General features: G+C 39.9%; 2 protein-coding genes across 2 annotated transcripts in view; both read left to right on the top strand.

Annotated features, from left to right (window-relative positions):
• Window positions 1–4,380: 4,380 nt before the first annotated feature.
• GLO1 (glyoxalase I) lies at window positions 4,381–11,687 on the top strand. Its single transcript, XM_084201606.1, has 6 exons — window positions 4,381–4,481; window positions 5,433–5,515; window positions 6,691–6,831; window positions 7,611–7,678; window positions 8,611–8,700; window positions 10,585–11,687. The coding sequence occupies exons 1-6, from the start codon at window positions 4,410–4,412 to the stop codon at window positions 10,671–10,673; spliced, it is 543 nt and encodes a 180-aa protein (XP_084057732.1). The 5' UTR covers window positions 4,381–4,409; the 3' UTR covers window positions 10,674–11,687.
• A 1,633-nt stretch (window positions 11,688–13,320) lies between these two features.
• BTBD9 (BTB domain containing 9) overlaps window positions 13,321–21,506 on the top strand; it is a 113,943-nt gene continuing 105,757 nt past the window's right edge. Inside the window, exons 1-4 of the mRNA XM_084203409.1 lie at window positions 13,321–13,376; window positions 15,192–15,358; window positions 20,228–20,438; window positions 20,974–21,337. Of these exons, the coding sequence (XP_084059535.1) occupies window positions 15,277–15,358; window positions 20,228–20,438; window positions 20,974–21,337 (657 nt within the window). The 5' untranslated portion in view covers window positions 13,321–13,376; window positions 15,192–15,276. The remainder of the gene's footprint in view (window positions 13,377–15,191; window positions 15,359–20,227; window positions 20,439–20,973; window positions 21,338–21,506) is intronic.

Below are 21,506 nucleotides of genomic sequence, written 5' to 3'. Positions count from 1 at the left end.
GGAACTGGTAGATGTGAAAAGAAACCCTTTGATCAAAATAACAGCTGTATTTATATTTTCCTTGAGGTAGGGTAAGAAAGATGAAAAAGCCACAATCAAAAATTAGGGATATTTGCAAATCTGCTGGGAAACTCAGCTGAAAGATTTAGTCAGGTGTCCTTTTAGATTGATTGTGTGCCTTAGTACTCCCATTTTCTGGCAGAAACAATCAAAATGATGGATAATACTTTCTATCAAAGGGGTAATCTGCAACATATTTTTACTAATAATTTAAATCAACAGGAATACAGAACAGACTCACCGAAGGGACGTCCAATATCATTTCCTCCACAGTTGCTAAGTCTAAGCCTACCCTGGCACTGAGAACTTCAAATATGTATTTATGCAAAGTATTAACTTTTGCTCTTCGATCTTCTCTTGCTCTTTCATATTGAATCTAAAACATTAAGCAAGACTTTTAAGCTAAAAATACACAGAGTATTCACAAAAATGATGTACTACTTAACTTGCAACTAATGCTGAAATCTACTGTCATGTACTTACAGCTGCAAAATGACCTAATTTTAGAATACCTAAATTTTCAGAGGCTAACAGAAGAAAAAATTATTATTATAAGATGTGAAGTCAAATCTAAGGATTTCTCAAGGAAAAACAAATATTAAGAATATTACAGTTAGATTTTAAGATTTTTATGTGACATTAACTGGCTTCCTTGTTCACAATCAAAATTTCAATTTATTAAATTAATACAGAAAGATTAAAGCATCCATTTAAAATAAAGTATCTAGGGTGCATAAATATTTGTAGGAACAAAGCTGAGTACAGCTTTCCTTCTATGTAAATTATTCAGCTAATATATCCTGCTTCTGACATCTATTACTTTAAAATATTAAAATATTACAAACATGGGGGAAAAAGACTCACTTTCTGCCAGAAATAATTTAGTAAAAGAACTGAGTCTAAACAAAAATAAAATCAATAAATAAAAGATTTATACTAATGATTATCATTTAAAATAATGATTAATATCAACTGAATTTAATGATCTGAGGAAAGAACCAGAAACTTATAACCTTTTTTGCTTTGTGACTTTGCACGCTCGGAGCTCCACTAGGGCGGTAAATCTTAGAAAAACTTTGACTTCGACTTCCCAAAGAACGAGACGAAGAGGAAACGCTCGCTAATCGTTGAGCTGTCAGAGAGGGTCTGGGTGTGTCTTCTGTAGTGCCTGAACCTCTTTTAGTATTTTTGGGTACTCCCGCCATTTTAAAATCTGAAATTTGAAAAGAGAAGATTATGTTTTTAACAATCCAAGTAAAATTTCAAGTCTACCTTTTGCAGAAGACAGGAGCATTGCAAAACTGACTTTCCAGGCATATAAATTTAATAGTCTCATTGAATCCTCTTTGAGTTCTTAAAATGCCAGACATTATACACAGGTTATATGACAGGTTACAAATGTCAAGATGAAGACTGAGACATTTTCTAAAACAATTTTTCATACACATGCATTTTGTGGAGTGAATGCCTCTCTATAAAACCAGCATGTTTTAAAATATAAATAATTTCAGTGCATATCTGATTACTGAGAAATGGAAATGGTTTCGAACACAAATAGCTTATTTAAATTTTAGTTTCTAAAATATATACTCAAATTCAGCAACTTAGAAAAGAACTTGCATACAGAGAAATTGCTATTCTGCTCAGTGTACTATTACAATAAGGATCAAGATAATTATCAAGAATTCCTTAGTAGTTAAGATGAGGCCTAAGGGCAGCCTACCACTGCTGTAACAGCGTTATATACTCTCTTAGACATTATTACCTGATTTGGGAAATTATTTGTATTTATTTCTTTTTCTTCATGTTTCTATGACTGGCCTGGTCATCAAGGTTCGCTGTGATGCTTACTTCCTTGATTATTCCACTCAAGTGGAATAGGTTGAATGCTAATTTCCCTGCCTTTGTTTCGCTTTTAGCTGATACTTTCCCCTAAAGCACAAGACGAGAGGGGCGGGGTTCTCACAGCTTTCTTTCAAAAACTCACAAAGGCTGCATTCTATCCTGGCATCATCCCTGGCTCTCCAAAATCTATACTCAGATACCTGGTGGCTCAGGTGAGATTCTCACACTTTTCAAAAACCTGTGTGAGCTCCATCTGTCCCCTTCTCCTGGCTGGAATAACAAACATGCTTTTACGCTAAAACCTCCTTTCCTTCCCTCCGGGATGCCCCAAACCTTCTCTGCAGGAACTGTTCTCAAGGAGAGTAGGTCTGGCTTCCAGCATCAATCATCTTAGGCTTGAAGGAGAGTGAGAAGGAAGAAGCGAAGGATTCCCGAGTATCGGGAATACAGCCTTTCGGCTCTCTTCTGAAAAGCTAAGCTGCCTTAGCCCGCACGTCAGCTTTGGTAGAGAGGTGCGGGCGAAGATGCTCACCGACCTGGCCGGAGCTGTGTCTGCTCCCAGGGCGGACACCGCGGCGCTCACCGGCGCTCCCTTCAGCGGGCGGAGCGGGCGGTCCAGCGCCCGCCGCGGGCAGACTCCTCCCGGTTCGGCGGAGGGGCCGGGCCGGTACCGGGAGCCCGTAACCGCTGCGGGCCGGCGGCTCCAACGCCTCCCGGCAGCCGCGGGGCTCCGAGGGCGCTGCCGGCGCCCGCCCGCTGCGGCCCCGCGCACGGCCGGCCAAAATTGGAGCCGCAGAATCCGAACCGTCATTCCACCGGATGCCTGCCTGGAAACCGCCTGCCCGCACGGTAGGGGTGGGTAAATGCCCCCATGGAAGCTACTTGAGCTCGGCGCTGCAGAAGTGCTTTGCTCTCGGTTATAAAATGTGTGGAGTTGTTTTGGGTTTTTTTTTCCCCACATAGGGTATTCAATCCTGGTTTTCATTCTGCGTTTTTAAGAGAAATATTATCCTTCACTCTTAGGCTGAAATGATATTTTTATACTGAAGGACAGTATGTAACTCCAAAGGGTGAAGAGACAACTGAAAGGGGGCCTCATCAACGTGTATAAATATCTAAAGGGGGGAGCGGGGTGGGGGGTCAGATGGGAGTGCCAAGAGGATGTTTCCAGGCTCTTTGTGGTACCAAGCACTAGGATAAGGGATAAAAGGCAGAAAGTGATGCACAGGAAGTTCCAGCTGAATATAAAGAAGTTCTTAATGAGGGGGACTGAGCCCTGGAACAAATTGCCCATAGAGGTTGTGGAGTGTCCGTCCCTGGAGATATTCAAAAACCATCTGGACACAACCTATGTACTCTGGGATAACACTGCGTGAGCAGGGAGATTGGAACAGATCCAATGTGGTCCCTTCCAATCTGTCCAATTCTGCAATTCTGTGACAAATGCTACTTTACCTGGAGGCAAAAGCAGAAATCAGCCTCTGTCAACACTAAACCAAGGCTGCCATGAGTGTGATAGTAAGGCAAGGCCAGGATTCCCAAACAGCCTGATACAGCCAGGACTTACAAAAGCAGCGCCATTCCAGTGGAGGTGAGTTATCAGCTGTGTCTGCTCTGGCACTGGTGTGGTACACTCGGCCTCCCAGTGGCAAATGGAAGGATGCATCATCAGGGTCACCGCAGGGGATCCTGACTCTCATGGCACGTTTCAGCTAAGTAATACCACAGCCAGGGAAGCCCCTTCCCTTTGGTCCTTATGTTGTCCTGGACGCAGGCTCGTTACCTGTGCAGCATCAACTCACACACTGAGGCAAGATATTTCTACTTTTTATTCTACTTTCCTCCAAGTAGGGAGCTGGGTGGTAACACACAAAATGCTGGCTCCCCAACAATCACAACTTTACAATAGTTATAAATTTCAACAAACAAAGGCATCAGCATCCATTAGTTCTAAATTACATAACCTTGCTATTAATTAGTGCTCAACCTCGTATTTGCTAGTTGTGTCCACAGGTGCAATTCTTCCTTCCATTTGAATCTGGGGTCTGTTTTGAGTGGGCGGTCAAGGAGTCAGCGGTCACGATTGCCCATTGCTGGGATTATCTTTTTCCCACTTACTGCTCAGTTCTGCTGACTTCACTCTTGGTGGTCCTAGTCCAGACAGCCCATTCATCGTAGGATTGCTTTCTCTTTTCCTTAAAACAGATTAGCCAAGCAGACGACGTTCGCAATGTAGTTGCTTCTTAATCATAACTGTGCAAATAAAACTACTGACTAACAGAAAAAAATTGAAAAGCTTGGTTCAGAACTTGAGGGGCTCGCTATGAGTTAGGGAGGAACTAGCACACCTCGATCTCATCCCACACCTTCGCAGCACTCCTCGGGCATCCTTGCGATAGAGCGGCCGGGCCGCGGGCGGCGTGGGTCGCCGCGGGGCGCAGCGCCGCCTTCCCGTCTCCTCCTCCTCCCCTTCCTCCTCCTCCCCTCCGCCCTCCTCTCCCGACATGGCGGAACCCAGCGGGCTCACGGACGAGGCAGCCTACGCTGCCTGCTCGCAGCCGGATGCCAGCACCAAGGTGCGGTGGGTGGCGGTGACGGGCGCGCCCCGGGGCTGTGGCGCCCGCTCCTTCCCGGGCCCTTCACGGCGCCTCAGCGGGCGGACGTGCGGGGCTCGGGAGCCGGCATGGGGCCGGGCCGGGTCCCGGCGGGGCGGCGAAGCGTGGCCGGGTGCGGAGCTGCCCTGGCGGTCTGTCTGTCAGGCAGCCGGGCGGGGTTCGGGGTCGTGGCGAGGGGCGGCCGGGCCGCTGAACCCCGCGGGGCGCGCTCGGGCCGGCCCGGCTGTCCTGGCTCTGAGCGGGCGCTCCGGCCGGTCCCTGCCCGGGCGGCGCACAAAAATCCGTCAAAACGCCCCAGACCTTTTTACTTTTTATTAGGAGAACATTGTAGTTGAATTATTAATTTTTTTTCCCGTTACCTCTGTCAACCATTATACCACTCACTTTTTATCCACTTGGTCGTTCACAAGCCTCTTGGTATATATATAGTTACGTTGGAAGTTCAAAAAAATATCCTTACAGAGTGGTAGGCCGGTTTTGCTGCCAAGATACAATCAAGCATGACAGAAGTTCAGTACCTGTGCCATGAAATAATAAAAATAATAAGCTCAGGAGTCTAGGAGGCTCAATATTGAATATTCATGTGTCTGTTGCACTTGTGTGTGAATGTGTTCGTGTATGCCACATTCCCATAAAATAAGTATAAGGATACCCTGTTTTGATGCATCTGATAGTACATATTGAATGATACCACTCATGGGATTGTTTGTTTGTTTTAAACATTATGTTACAAAGACGTATTTATTTAACACAAATTTGTATGTGTAGAATCAGGAAAAAGGTTTTATTTACACTCTTTTTGTTACTTCTGAGCCTCCTGGTTTTAGAGTCATTACTATAACTGGCATCTTTGTTAATACCCATAATTCAATTCTGGTTGATGTATAAAGTATAAACCTTTTTTCCCCACAGGATTTTATATTTCAGCAGACAATGTTAAGAGTAAAGGATCCTACAAAATCATTGGATTTTTATACAAGGGTACTTGGAATGACGTGAGTAGAATTTGTATGCAATTGTATTTGTATGTGATAAGTTTGGAGGTTTTTTTGTTCTTCTGAAAATAACTTTTTTTGGATGTAATTATATTAATTGGTCTAACTAAATAAACAATGCTGTCCCATCAGCTGATGCTTAGTTGGATGGTCTGGCAGTAAACTGTAGATGCCAAAGCTGCAAATGAACCAATATTGGCCTTGAGTAGAAATTTCTTTTTTTCTTAAATAGGTCATTAATTATCAGGGTACAACTTGCTTACTTCCTCTTCACTGAGTGTGCAGCTAACTGGTAACTTTTATGACAGTGCTTATAATGAGGAGGCTTATGACTGCCTCCAGTCACATGAGAATAAGTCAATAAAGGGTGAAGACAAAGTCCAGGCTCAGTCTTTGGGAGAGGGCTTTTGGAAGGCAGATGCCATGCAGTAGCTTAACACATTTATGCAGGGGCTTTTTGTGCATTCTTAGCATTTGAGTTATTTCAAAACAAAATGCTGTGTTTTTAAACATCTTGAAATGAGTCCATACTAAAGTAAAATAAATTACTTCCACTGTAGTGAAAATGTGTGAAAATAAAAATTAAATACCTTGTAAAAAGGAAATCAGAGTAATTTTGCATGCCTGCTTGTTCCAGTTAAATGCCTACATAAAAAGTATGCTTCATGTATTTTTAATTGATTAAATTGTCACATCTGAAAGGGATTTTATCATTATAGCTAGCTGTTGAAACTGCAAATGTATTTCATCCAAAGGTATGTTTGCTGTATTCTTAAACTTTGTCTGGTACCAGTGAGCTCTCTAGAATGAGTAAGATTCAAAGTAGATCTTTTTATTCCTTGGTGAAATTTTAAAGTGGTTAAAGGTTTTCCTGTGAAAAACAGAGTCAAGTAACAGCATGACAATCTGAGATCCAAGCCTTTGTACTGACTTTTCTATACAGTTACTGATTGTTTGGTTTTTAAACATCTGATTCTTTTAAATTTTGTAGGCTTGTAACATGTTCTGGGGTATTTTTATTTGATAGTTTAAAATGTAGCTATTTTAGGGTATGGATTATAGAAGAACAAAAATTCATGAAAATAACTTTTCTATAGGGGAAGCATCTTGGTTTATTTGCAAGCTGCCTGACTACCCTTTTAAGTTACTATTTCAAAATAATTGTTGCCCTTTAGACTGCTTCAAAAATTTGACTTTCCCACTATGAAGTTCTCACTCTATTTCCTGGGATATGAAGATAAAAACGATATCCCGAAAGATAAAGCTGAGAGAACACCCTGGACCTTCTCTAGAAAAGCTACACTTGAACTGACACAGTAAGTATTTATATAAGGAGAGATGATACTTCGGTAACAGTCATTAAACAGTATTGGATAAGTGTAAATTAGATTGAATAAAAAATTCAATGATTACTGTGGATACATCTTCACTGTCATACAAATTTAGAATATATCCAAGATTGGATACTTGGAAAGGTTAATCTTCCTCTTTCAGAGCTCTTTCAAATGCTAGGTGAACATTAATATGAAACAGTACTTGGTATATTTTCTATGCATGCCATTTGGGTTACTAATTTAGGGACCTTTCTTTGGATCCCCAAAGCATTCTAATAATGGGTAAGTACTGCTTTTGGAATCTAATCTAAAGGGATATTAAGACAAAACACATGCTTCCTGTAAACAGGACAATTCGATTAATGCTACTAATCATTATAATTGTGCAGACACAATCTCCCAACTGCTGTATTACTTAACTGCATGACCTGCTACCATCACTTGCTGTTCCCCAGTGATGGGTAGTTCAACTCATTTGTGCAGCAAAACCTCCCTAAGCTGAATGAGACAGGAGTATTCCTGACTCATTCAAATGTAGACTCTAAATAATAGTGAAGGAATGTGACCATGACTGGATTAGTCTCAAGACCATACCTGGAGCCCATAACTAGGGAGGATCTTTGTAGTTTAATGAATGCAGCCAACAGCTGAAATTCTCTGTTTTTTTAGGAGAAACAACTTACCCTCCCCAAGGAAACTGAACGTTTAGGATTAGTTAATTTTAATGCTTTTCTTCAATATGTAATAATTACTTCTTACAGCAACTGGGGCACTGAAAATGATGACAGTCAGTCTTACCACAATGGCAATTCAGATCCCCGAGGATTTGGTAGGTCTTTAGTTTTGTGTTTGTAGTTTTTAAGTTTTGAAATAAAATGTACTAACTCTTAGAAAGTAGGGAACTTGCCTTTCATCCTTTATCTCTCTTCTTTCAACATGTATACTGTGAAAGATGATGAAAACAAATGAAGCAATGTGCTTCAGAGTAATGAGCCATAGTTACACTCTTTATCAAGAATCTAATCCTTTGGCAAGCAAACACATGCTAATTGTAACTACTGAGTGAAGAACATCAGTTGTGGTTGTGTATTAGATTATCATGGTTCTTAAACTGATTTAATCTTGGATTTCTGCTGTATAATCCACTAGTTAATGATCTTAAGGTAGGAGGAGAATTCCGTTTGTCTGTAGCACTGAGGATATTATTTGTGTGGCTTGATTTGATACTCTGAGTGCTTGAAAGGTCACTGCTGTGAAATAAGTTTTCACACTTGGTCCAGCCACTTGACATTTAAAGCTCCTGAAGTGATTTGTAAGCTCAGTCCTTGTATTGCACTAGTGTCAGTCTCTGCAAAAACAGCATTAATGATAAACTCCATGTGCTGTCAGAGCAAATACAACAAAATCCTGTTATGGAGCTCTGCTTCAAGGAAGAACATGCTGACGTAACAGTTTGATTGAAAATCTTAGTTTTTCCTATTCTAAATAAAGTTCTTGTCTAAACAGCACAAGATACTTCAACTCGAACATTTGTATTTAAAAGGCACTATCAAAAGACAACTGAAGAAGAATAATATTAATACCCAAAACGCTCTTTCTGGAGGAAGAAGAATAATATTAATACCCAAAACGCTCTTTCTGGAGTTGTTTTTAAATATAGTCATAGCTTATGTGAACTACAGTATGAAATACTAAACTAACTTCCACAGAACACACAGCAATATTTATAATGCACTTCATTCTTTTTACCTTCTTGCACAGGACACATTGGAATTGCTGTTCCTGATGTCTATAAAGCTTGTAAGAGGTTTGAAGAACTAGGAGTGAAATTTGTGAAGAAACCAGATGATGGTAAGTCTTGATCAGAAATGCAAGTAATTTTTTTTCTTTGGTTTTAAGATATTCTCTCTATGAGATCTTCCTGGAAAGCTGAGTAATGTGTTGCTAGGAGTTGCCACTGCTTAGAGGTTTCTAGAACCAGTTAGCCCTGCAGCGCCTTATAGAGTGGGCAGAACTGGCAATAGATTCATCCCAGTAACAATAATACATCAGTCTGCTACGTGCCTTCTGTATGCAGCCTGACCTTCAGTAAAATTCACATTCTCTCTTGTTGTCATAGTTTACATGTCAGGTATACTGAATACTGTAACTGCCTAGAGTTGTTACAGAATTTACTGTAACATGGATCAGATTCACACGGAATATCTGCTTGGTTCTTGTCTTAGGAAAATAAGTCAGAAAACATAACAGTTCTCACTCATTTAAAGTGAGTAATTTTTGACTTTTCTGGCTATTTTCATGTAAATCCACCTAACACCTACTGTACAACCTACTAGTTATTATATTTTTAACTGTTCTTTCAGCTTTGGTAGGAATAGCCCCCTTAGTCTATATCATAATAGGCTTGCATAATGTATAGCACAAATATCTAGAGAGTATGTAAGCAAAGAATATGTATGTGAAAATATTGCAAAATGCAGAAGTGGTGGTAAGTCTTGCATTTTTCAGCTGGATTCTCTTTCATAAAAAGACCTCATGAGATTTTTAGGACTGATGTATTCAAAAACAGACAGACAGGTAATTCTAGTAATTGAAAAGAGATTTAAGAGATTTTCATCTTACTGTGTTCTGAAGCAAAAAAAGAAATATAGCTGAAAACTTAACTTGGTTTCTTGAATTAAGAATAGATCTTGGTATTTCTAGCATTTTAAAGTGTCTGAGCCTTTTTTAATTTATCTGTTTGTTAAATGGTGTGAGGCTTGAAATGAGAGTTGCTGACTTAGTGCAGTGGTAGGAATGAAAGTACTTAGAAGTACAAGCTTAGACTATATATGGAGAGATTCACAAGAAAGAACTTCTGAAGCAGACAAGGGGTGGGGGCAGAACAAAAGCTCTTCTTTAAAATTCAGAAGCAAAATTGATGCAGCAAGTGCTAAGGAGGAGGAGGAAGTTTTGGGCTTCACATTGTTTGCAGAGCAGGCTGGGAGATCAAGCATGGGGTTTATTTTCCTGCCTTACTGATCAAACATCTATTTTCTCAGTTGTTTTTGTGACTAGAATATATTAAGAGCTAGGCCGGGTCTGTTACAGTAAATAACTTAATGGAGCAAGTATAACTACAAGTGTATGGTTAACACTTTAAAGATAACATATTAAGCTGTGCTATCCTGATCTACTGTTGAAAACAACTTTTGGGGACCCTGTTTTAAGGAATAATATGTTTTCCAACAGTAAAATATATAACAATCCTGTCCTGCATTTCTTTGCTTTATGAAGTGATGCAAAAGTGTACTGTAAACGATGTCTGAGGTAAAAATTTTATGGTAAAATTTCAGTGTGGAGTTGGGGATGATGGGAGATGAACAGGGCAGAGGAACACAGGATTTTATACCAGCAAAGCCAGCTCAAGAAAATATACCAAAACATCCCCAGAGCACAAAAATATTTTTGTGAATTTCCAGGATGAACACTTACAGGGGCATATGCAAAAAATGTCACCCAACAAAAGATGGAATTCCAAAGTGACTTAACTACAGCTTTATTGAGAGTGGGATTGACAGTTTTGCATACAAAGATCTAATGCCGATTAAAAACTAATCTGGATCTTTTTAGAATTATCCATCTAAATTTGAACTAATTCTCATGCAAAAGGAAAAATATTTTTCAAAGTAGTCATATTTGACATTTAGAACCAGTCATGTAGTCTTCATTTTATCTTTTTTTTTTCCCTAATAGGTAAAATGAAAGGACTTGCATTTGTTCAGGATCCTGATGGCTACTGGATTGAGATTTTGAATCCTAACCACATGGTGACTATCACTTAGTGCTAGTGAAGTATATTGTATAAAAGAGACCCATTTTCAGACTCCTGGAGAAAATCTGTAACAGTGTTTGTGAAATTTGCTTAATAGAGAGGAATCAGTCATGTTCAGAGTCTCCTCCAAAACTGTCCCCTGGAACCTCACTTGGATTCCCTTTCTCTTGTCCTGTGATGCCACTGCAAATTGTTTCCAGTTAGGAATATGCAATCATTCTCTGGAAGAGCACTTAAACAGATTCTCCTCTTGAACATAAATTATGTTAATATTTCAGTAAACACTGTCAAAAGATACATGACCAGAAACTCACTGCATTTCACACTGATTTAATTTTAAACTAGCAACAACAACAACTCCTGTGTTACTACTGATGAGCATCAAGGAAGAGGCAAAAAAAAAAACTTCAGTATATTTTTTTTTATGAAGTCAAAAGATCCTGAAGGCTTCATGTCCTATCTTGTATACTAGAAAATAAAATGTCAGGCTAATTTTGCCTGGAGTAGTAGCATGCTTATAAAAGTCATAATCTTACTTGCATTATTCCAAGCAAAACTCTTTTAAGGAGCAGCCTTAAGCAGTGTTGCAAAAAGAAATTTTATAGAGGGAATAAATCTGTACAGCAGAAAGAATTCAGTCTTTCAGCTCAGCTGCTGACTGCTGATTGATAGCCAAGAGAAGAGCTGTCATAGTTGTAACTCACAGTGACCCTTGTCTCTTTCAGCACTAGGAAGAACTTGCTCATAATTTTTGTTTCAGGAGAAGCCTGGGACTATATTTGGCTTAAATGCTATGTGTGTTCTGCCTTAGTAAATTAATGAAAAAGAGTATCTGAAACAACAGTTTCCTACTACTAGACATTTGATCTGCCCTCCCAAAATAAGTGATGGTACTCTGGTTTGAATAGCACCTAACTTCTTCAGTTACATGGCTACCAAATAATGTGTAGTGTAACCAAAGGCTAACGAGTAGTGTAAAAGCATTGTAGTTCACTTCTCAATAAAGCATTGGTGAAAACTACAAGAAATTTTAAAGCATGATGATGTGTTGCTTTGCTTATTGTTGAATTCTAGATGACTGAAAGGCTCGCTGTTTTGCTTTGAGGATTCTGTTTTGAATCATTGTACTCAGCAGTGAATTTCCAGTGGTCCTTTCCTGTGGACTCTTCACAGACCTCACTGGTCCACCTCCCATCTGTCTTCTGCACAGGAACCCAGTCAATTGCCTGGTGTTGGCCAGTGCCAAAGGGATTTGGTCACCTAAAAACTGGGTGAGGCATGACTCCAGCTCCTCCTGTTATATGTTGGTCCCAGATGGTGGAACGACCCTGGGAAGCCCCCATGTGAGCAGTGGAAATCCAGTGTCCACAAAGGAGATAGAGGAGTCCTGCAGATTTGTTCTAATAAAGGGAGAGAGTTCACTGGGGCCCACCCCTGTTATAAACTCCCAGCCACATGTTGCCCTCTTCCTTTCCCCTGAGGTACTAGGCTGAGGTACTAGGAAGGTACAGCCTTCCTGAACTGCCTACCACATATTTCCTCCTTAAACACGTCATTTTCCCCCAAATTTCAGAATCTCAGGCTTGTGTGTGGACCCATTTGTCTGTTTGAGGAGTCAAATTGTCTGGGCTCTAACAAACCTTCAAACCTGCCTGAAGTTGGTAGAGACATTAAGACCTATTTCAAAGGCATTAACACTCCTCCCCTGCTCATGGAATTGTTTGGCACATTAGCACACATCTTTCCTATCATGTGGTCCAGTGGGTAACTACAGAAGTAGGAGCAGACTATGCTAAAGATTCTCTGCTTAGTAATCAAAATTTACTCTAAGCATGTTGGCTGATCTTATAGTGACCCTTGGTTTTTTATATGCTTGACAAAGTGGAAGACATGATAGATTTTGAGGTAGTAAAGAGGAAACTAGTAAAAAACCACTGGCATTTACAAACTAGTTACAGAAGTATCTTGAAGTAGGCAAGGTGTGGGATAGGGTTTTTTTGAGAAAAAAATTACTGCTGCTTGTCATACTGAAAAAAATTTAAACCAGTACTCACAGATAGGAAATCCGAGAATAAACTACCAAAGAAAAACACTTAATGATAAGTCTTTTAACCTGCAACATTTTAAAAACATTTTAGATGTAGAAAAACTTCTGAAATTGTTTCATGTTCTCACTGATTACAGGCCACTATTTTTGCTTCTTCCAATGAAGGCTTCTTTTCTTCTAAATAAAGCATGGAATTAAATAGCGTGTAGTGCTTTGCCTCTCGGAGGGCTTAAATTTAGCTTCATGCAGCGCAACAGCAGTCACTCTCACGGTTGCATGGCGACAGGCCCACATTCCCCATTCCCGCTGGGAGAAGCTCTCCTGACGCAGGAAAGCAGGACACGCACCGGAGGGCAGGAGCTACGCACGCCGCTACCAAGGAAACAGGGCTTTTGGAAGCAGCCAAGGAGCAGCGGACAGGTGGCGGGGAAGGTCAAACACCAGCGGCTATTTCACATTCCCGGTGTCTGGCCGCGCCGCTGTGTCCCGCCTGCCGCGCTCCGGGGCGGAGCAGGAAACGGGGCGGCGGCGCTGGCGCTCCCGCGGCGCGCCGGGACCCACTTGCGTCACACGCAGCCGCTGCTGCCCGGTGACGCCAGCGCGCCGCCGGGTGACGTATGAACGGCGGCGGGGCGGGGGGAGGAGGCCTCGGCGGCGGCGGGGCCGGTGAGTCCCGCGGGCGGGAGGGGCGCGGCGGCCGCGACCCCGAGGCCGAGCGGGGTCCCGAGGCTGCCCGGGGTCCCGAGGTGCTGCCGTCTGCAGCTCCCGCCGGGCGCGGGCAGGGCGGGCCGGGGGAGCGCCGCCATCCGGGGAAGGCGCCGGGCGCGTTTGGCGGGGAAGCGATTTCACCTGAAGTGCCTTGTTGTGAAGGCGAGGGAGGGGCGGCCGGGCGGGCTGGGGTCGCTTCCCCTGGCGCCTCCCGAGCCGCGGGTCGGTGGCGGCCCGGGCTACCCCGGGCGCGACCTTGGGCGCATCGCCGGCTCCGGTCGTGCCCGCCTCACCTGCCGCCCCCTCGTCCTGCCCCTGGCTGGCTTCTCAAGGCCCTGCTGTGGCCTTCTAATTCGAATTTTATTTCTTAAAAAGTATAAGTTCAGTATTTTGATACTCTCGTGGTACTCAGTGTTTTCCCTGGTGCTTTGGTGTCGTAGTAGTTTAACCACTCTGCAAGTTACGCACAACTGTGATTCATTGAAATTACTCTTAGCTTAGAAGACATATTATCAGACTTAAAAAGAACTAACTTGATGTTAACTTGTTAGCAATCTGCCGGTGATCTGGCTTGCCGCACAATGCTTTTTGCTCATCTTTTTAAAGTGTAGCATGCAGACCTTCTTAAAGTTTTGTGCCAGCATCATTTAAGCTTTTATGCGTTATAGAATTTAATTTGAGCCTGCTCACAGAACAGGTGTATTTGATGTATCTTCTGTTACAAATCTAAATCAGGTGCTAGAACTGTTCTGTGGAGATGTTTACTCGAATTTAGCAAAAAAAGACCCCAAGAATTTTCATGAATGGCTTTTGAATGTATTTTGATAACACAGGCCAACTTGATAACGTGCATTACTTAAAGGAAAGATACTTACGTATTACATTTTGATCCTCAAAAACCAGGAGACTTTCTTTGTAAAAAGCCTGGATTTGATTTGCAGGATTGAGGTGTGATTACTTTCTAGTTCATGAGGCTACCTAACAATATTTTTTTTCTGCCTTTTCCTCCTTTGTTCTCTTAAACATATCCCATAAAGAAAATTAGAGTTACTCTTACGAGAGAACTCATAGATCAAGATATCATCCGTTTAGCAGATTAAATACAGTTTATTTTTCCTCCTGGAAGGTTTGATGGGAAGGTTAACAGTAATTTGTAATTGTTGAGAGAGACTCATTATGTTGGTTATGTATTTAAGCAAGTCAAGCCTCTAGATTTCTCCATTTCCTGACCTTACAGTTTTGTTTTGCTTTCCTGTTTAAAAAAAGGCTTGTGCAATAGAAAGGTCAGCAACTGCCTTAAGTTTTGTAAAAAAAAGCAACCACTAAACCCCAAGCGAAACCCCCAAAACCTTAGTTAGGCAAGAACACTTGGAGAATTTTGTCTGTGTAGGGAATAAAGCATGTGTGATACAGTTTGTATAGACCTGGTTTAATTAGGACACCCATCTGGGAAAATGGTGTTTTCAGGGACATTAATGCTGTAGCAGAAATGTCAGGATGGAATTTTTTGGCTTATAATGAATATGACAACGTGTTACTGTCTTCTGTGATGGCTAAAAATATTAACAGTAAAAGTTAAATTATGATGACTCAGAATAGCAATACTATTCCTGTATTCTAATGCTTTTAGAAGTTTTTCCATTAAATTGAAGGCTTTTTAAAGAATTTATTTCTGCAAGGAGTTGAATTGAGAAATACGCATCTCTCTCACTTTCATCATTAGGCTTTGTGCTCATGGTTTCTGATGGTGTGTATTTTCATGCATTGTTCCAGGAAATGGTCCAGTTGTTGCTGTGCAGCTGGATGTTGCTGAATAACATTTCTGTGAGCTTGCTGTTGAATCTTTCTGCTGTTCAGAATGGCGAAGAACCCTAATTTCCCGGAAGCAGGGAATCTGCCTACGGGCTACGCGCACTGTAGGTCTTCAGACAGCTTCACTGGTGAGTGGACCCCATGTGTTTTCTTGAGATTTTAATGGTTTTCTTGTGTGGCATTTAAACCAGGTAAATTTTATCTATGTATTAATAAATAATCTGCACTAATGATATTGTTCTTTGTACTTTGCTAAACTTATTCCTTCTCTTCTGTGACAGGAAAGCGTCTGAGCGGAATGTAAAATGTTAGCGCTACAGCACTTAAGTGACAGGAATGTGTTTGCAGATGAGCAGGGCATAATTTCCCATATGCTTTGAGTCAAAACATTTTTTGGTACTAAATTGCTGTTTAGAATGTTGTGATTGGATGGTGTGGTTAGTTTCCATTAATGTTACCATCTGCTTTCCTTGAATTCTTTCACAACAGAAGGGTTGGAGATGAGGCTTGAGAGTTCTGTGAATTGTGCTATTTGAGCTTTCAAATTGTGTATTTATAAAGTCGTATGGGTTGATTATGTTATTTGTGGTTTTGGCTACAAAGTATCAAAACTTGTTTGGGGTAGGTTTTTTTCACCCTCTATTATAATTTTCACTCGGGTTCAACTTTGGTTGAACCAACCATTGTTACTTGGAAGTACAAAAGAGCTAGGGTTCTGACAGAACCTAAGTATTTACACTCTGAATGTTGAAGTATTTACTGAAAATTTCTGTTTCCTGAGATTATATATTTATGAAAAGACATGTGTATCCATTAAAAATATAAAAACCATATGATTTGAACGAGTGGTATTTTTGTACAGTAGTGTTACTTTTACATCTGTCATGTTCTGGGAATCTGTGGTAATAGAAATTGAAACTAAAGTAATATTTTACTGGAATTTATTTACACTATATGAAGTAATTATGAAGTAATGAATTACAAAAAATTGAAATGCTACTGCCATCCAATCCTCTGAGAACCAATTTTTAGATAAAAGAGCAGTGTAAAAGAATTACATTTAAGAAAATTATCTTTGTGTAATTCTGACAAAAGTTTTAGCTTGCCAGGTACAAACTAGAGGATGTAGGAATTAGTTGTTTTAAGAGTATGAAATTCATTGCTCAGTGTTTGTAAACTGGACATATTTAATGAAAAAATTAATTTTAACAATAGTCTGTTTACTTGCATTTATTTCCAAAGTTTTGATAGAGCTATCCATTATGTAAGCATTCTTTACTCATGTTATATAAATTTTTTTTCAAATAATTAATGAATAATTTTTATAGTCAATTTTCTACACCTGGTAGAAAAACAACACTTCCATGTTTTATTGAAGCAGCACTGCTTTTCAGAGGATTCTTCAATATTAGCCTAAATGAGAGAGGGAAGAGACTGAATGCTGCTCTTTCATTACAGCTGAGAGTTGTTCAGAAAGGATGTCATTGCTGTTGTTGCTGAATTTCCTAGATCATGTTTTTGTATCCCGTAACATGTTACAGATTACCTACTGAGTAGAAATAGAGAAAGCATGGAGGGGGTGGTTGTTTCTGCAGGCAGGGCACACATTAGGTAGTATTGCATGCTGCCTTATGTCATAAATACTAGGCTGCATTTTTCCTGTGCTCGCTGTTGAAGATGGCCACCAAATAGCATGTCTTTCAGTGAGGTCAGAGAAGTGGTTTGTAGGCCTTAGGACTTACCAAATGCTTTTTCAAATTGTTGCAGTTCTAATGGTGCCTCAAAATCACTGAGAAGACTGTTTTATTTGTTTATTTCTGTGTCATGACCAAAGCTGCAGCAGCTGACTCCTGAAGTAGTTAATTAGCTCTGAATACCTCCTGGAAATAGGTTATGGTGCTGGCAGCAGGCTTACAAATGGCATGTTCTTTGACTGCCAGGAAGAGTAAGCATCTGTATTCTCTGAAAAGGTTATGTTGTTTGATGGCAGAAGATGCCAGAGGGAGCTTCAGGAAGGGTTCTGTGCAAGTTCTTAGCAGCATCCATCTTTTTTTAATCATAAATGGTACTTTTGAATAACAACTATAAAAAGACATGTTTTGCAGTACAGGGAAGTTGTGAGCTCATAGCAATTTGGCACAACTGAAGAGGTTATTAAGTTTTACTTCCTCAAACAAGAAATGTACAGATCGCTTACAGGGTTGCCTGAATTTGTAGCATTAATTAATCCAGCCTAGGAAGATATGAGGTCATGTATTATTTGGTTTTACATTTTGGAGGCAGGACTGTCTCACTGGTCTGCTTCATACGAAAAATCCACAATACAGAAAAAACTTGTGCTAGAAATCTGTACTAGTAGACAGATGAGTTGGTGTGTTTCGTCAATATATTGGTGGTACCCATGGCACACAAAAGAGGTGTGAAAATGGTTTTGTAAGTGCCCAACACTTTGGGTCATTCAAACATTTGAAAGGCCTCCTCAGCTTGTAGCCATCATTTGAGTCCTGTGTTTCCTGTGCTCAGCAGGTTTGTGTTTGAAACTGATGGTTGGAATAGTACATGAAACCAGCAATTTGGAGAGCATTACACGCTAGAAGAAATTTGCCTTGCTGCTTACACACAGGCCGATATCTAAATTTCTGCTTTCATTGCTTGCTGTTCAGCATCTTGATGTTCATAAGGACTGGGCACCCTCCAGTCACTAGCAACTGTTCCCACTTCAGACTGCCGTCTTATACACACTGATACTTGTTTAGACAGAGATTTATGTACTCTTGAGAGGAAGGTGTGCTTTTGGTTTTATTTGTTTATTTAACCTTAAATAGAAACATTTTCCCTTGAGCTTTTTGTCCTATGACATGACAGCATCCACAACTACTGAAAGCAAAGTTGAAGTGCAGCTGGTGGCATTCCCTTGTCTTCACTACTTTTACGGCCTCTCAGCTTTATTCAGACAGTACTACTTCTTATTTCAGGACAAGTGTGGATTCAGGAAACAAAGAAGTAAAATGTAGTAAAAAAGTTGAAATAAAAATAGATTGTAAAATTAAAATGTTTGTACATGGATGAAGTATCACAAATCAGCTTCCTGAATCAACAAATGTTTAAACTAGCAGAAGAGAGATTATACAGAGTTCCTTGATGATGTGTATTGTGTAATTCACACATAGTTGGTTTGCCTGACTATTGCAAATGAAGATCAACAACAGCAATTATGGGTGTGGTATGGAAGTCTTCAAGGAGTACCCAGACTTGAGATTGGGGCTGAGTAACAAATAACATATTTTGCATACTCCCTCAGTGTAATAAAAAGTTTTCTATTTCAAGGACATTTGAATTTTACTGTTGTCTGTAAAGTCTCCAACAATTATGTTGTGGTAAGTGGTATTGCTGGTGCAAACAGATGTTGCTGTGAGCTGATGTAATCAGCTTAATCTTGCTTGTTAGAAAGTAAATCTTACTGGAAGTGTATGTAGAATAAATCTAAATTGTCTTAACTAATTGTAAGTTAACCAATGCAAGTGGAAGAAATAGTCTGTTATGATGAAAATCTGAAAATTAATTTGCTTTCTTGTCAGGGTAGAAGAACGACTGCAGTGTTCTGTGTTCCCATGGTTAGGCTGCCTCCTGTATATTGGCCAGTGTTGCTGGTTCTGTGCTGTAGTGGCTACACAGGCACACAGCTTCTAATTCAAGTAGCCGAGACAGCCAGTGGAAACCTGGGAGTTTGTTCCCATTTGTGATGGGTTTAGTATGCTGTATTTTTTTCTTATATTTTATTTTCTATTTCTATCACTTCTTGTTTAGTTTCATTTGAGATTCTTTGGGATTATGTTTCCACAGTATCTTGATTTTGGATAAAGCATTTCCATGTGTTCAAGTGCAAATAATAACTAACCCCAAGTGCATCTGCTTGGTTTTTTTTTAAACATATTTTCTCATAGTATTTTTACAGTAGAATCTAAAAGTGTATTTGTGTCATGAATATTTGACTCGAAAGTTAGGTGTGTGTAAGGTATGGCCGCATCATTTTCTTATTCATGTGGTACACCACCTTTCTTCAGCACTGGATATTTGCCCGTTTTGAAAAGTGTCTAGTAACTGGAGCAGGGAAGATACCTCTAAAGATGTGGATGGTCATTATCTGAAACGACCAGCCTCTTTTTAAAGAAAAGTAAACCAAAGTGTCACAGTAGAAGCCAGTATAAGACCTAAATCCACTTTTGGATGCCTTTGCCATTGAGACTACAGAAAGTCCCTGTTGCCAAAATAAACCAAAACCATAAAAAGCTAAAACCTGTTGTGAATAAAGAAGCAACAAAAGAATTGTATAGAAGATATTACTGCATTTATCTATATTACACATTAGGGGGCAATCTCCTAATTTTATGACTGAGATATATATGTGTGTGTGTGTGTGTGCAGGAACAAGAAGTCATCAAGAAAACTGAGTGTAAAGAATAAGAAAATTGAATTATACATTGTAAAGCTTTTCTCTCTGACAGACTTTATTTATTAAAGCTTTTCTTGATTGTTTCTTTTTTCCCAATTCTGAAAAGCTGAATAGAAACCTGCAAAAACAGTATTTACTTTTCACTGATTCTTGTACGGACAGGAAAGTTAAGACTAAGCTTAATTGGTTACCTTGCTTATTTCTATTTTGTGTCTGTGCATTTTAACTCAGATAAGAATTGCTTTCTAATGGTAACATGATGTAAAATAGTTTAATTTTTAATTCCTTTCGTTGGAAACTTTTTCTTTTAAGTAAATGGGTTGACTGAATAACAAGGTGATAATTCTCTGAAATTCTTAGCTAGAATTGTAGGTGCCAGCTGTGTTGAGTCTGGTTGAAAATGAACTTTCATAGAAAACCTCAGTTTAATTTTTCTTGTAATATATAATTACTTAGATTAGTCACTCTTTTGTTATTGCAGTTATGCTTGCTAGTCTTAATATTTTTGTCCTGTATAATACTGCTTGCTTTCTTTGTTCTTTAGGCTACCAGTATCACCATCCCTCCAAGATGAGTAACAGCCACCCGCTTCGTCCGTACACGGCTGTGGGGGAGATCGACCACGTCCACATTCTGTCAGAGCACATTGGTGCTCTAATGAATGGGGAGGAATACAGTGACGTTACCTTTATTGTGGAAAAGAAGCGTTTTCCGGCACACAGAGTGATCCTGGCTGCTAGATGCCATTATTTCAGGTGAAGTAAGGCTTCTTGTCAGGCTCACAGGAAGTTTTTGTGCAAATGAGATAAACATTATTTCCCGGTGAACTTTTCAGGGTGTAATCATCTGTCCATTGAGTGTGACCTTTTCTGTGTGAATGTTTCTTGGCACATCAAATCATTGTGTTCAAATAGAAAAAGATAAATACCATGTCACAGTGTTATTCTTTTGACCTTCATTAAATTGGATTTTGAAGGTAGTTTCACAAATTCAAGAGAAAGAGAACTTGAGAGCAGGGAAGTACTACTGCAAAGTTGTTTTGATTTCTCAAAGTATAAATGGTGTGTTTCTATGGAATATAGTCAGAGAGCAAGTTTGATTTTGATGAATTGGAATTGAGAAGAGGTTTGGCTGACACAGACTAGAATATATATTTTAAAATTAGGAATAATACTAATCCAACTTTTTTTTTTAAGGGCTGGAAATTTTTCAATAGGAATGCATTTAATATCACAGTGAATTTTGCCAGGGGGATAAGCTACTAACTAAACTAAACTCTCTGTCTTATAGAGCATTATTGTATGGAGGAATGAGAGAATCTCAGCCTGAAGCAGAAATTCCTCTTCAGGACACCACTGCAGAAGCATTTACCATGCTGTTGAAATACATTTACACTGGTCGTGCTACGCTACGAGATGAGAAGGAAGAAGTTCTTCTTGACTTCTTAAGCCTAGCACATAAATACGGATTCCCAGAATTGGAGGATTCCACCTCTGAGTATCTTTGCACAATACTTAATATTCAGAATGTCTGTATGACTTTTGATGTTGCCAGTCTTTATTCTCTTCCCAAATTAACTTTTATGTGCTGTATGTTCATGGATAGAAATGCCCAAGAGGTGCTCTCCAGTGAAGGCTTCCTGTCACTTTCTAAGGTATATCTTTAGTTTGTTCTTCTTTTCCCCAAGACTGCTAATTTTAATGGTAATACAATTTTGTGATGAAATACTAATGGGGGCACCAATTAAAAACTTCTTTTAGCTCATAGTTATGTTATGCTTGTAAACGTGTGGTGGTCAGAAATGCTCAAGATAAGCTGAACTG

This window comes from Fringilla coelebs (genome assembly GCF_963513975.1).
Source record: "Fringilla coelebs genome assembly, chromosome: 3".
Taxonomy (NCBI): Eukaryota; Metazoa; Chordata; class Aves; order Passeriformes; family Fringillidae; genus Fringilla; species Fringilla coelebs.
The sequence above is the reverse complement of the archived record's forward strand: the minus strand, read 5'-3'. Positions and strand labels throughout refer to the sequence as shown.

Excerpts from the sequence above, each read along its gene's own strand:
- GLO1 (XM_084201606.1), top strand. The coding sequence starts at position 4,410 with ATGGCGGAACCCAGCGGGCTCACGGACGAGGCAGCCTACGCTGCCTGC. Across the intron at positions 6,832-7,610 it reads GCTACACTTGAACTGACACA|CAACTGGGGCACTGAAAATG; the intron begins GTAAGTATTTAT and ends TACTTCTTACAG. Across the intron at positions 7,679-8,610 it reads TTCAGATCCCCGAGGATTTG|GACACATTGGAATTGCTGTT; the intron begins GTAGGTCTTTAG and ends CTTCTTGCACAG.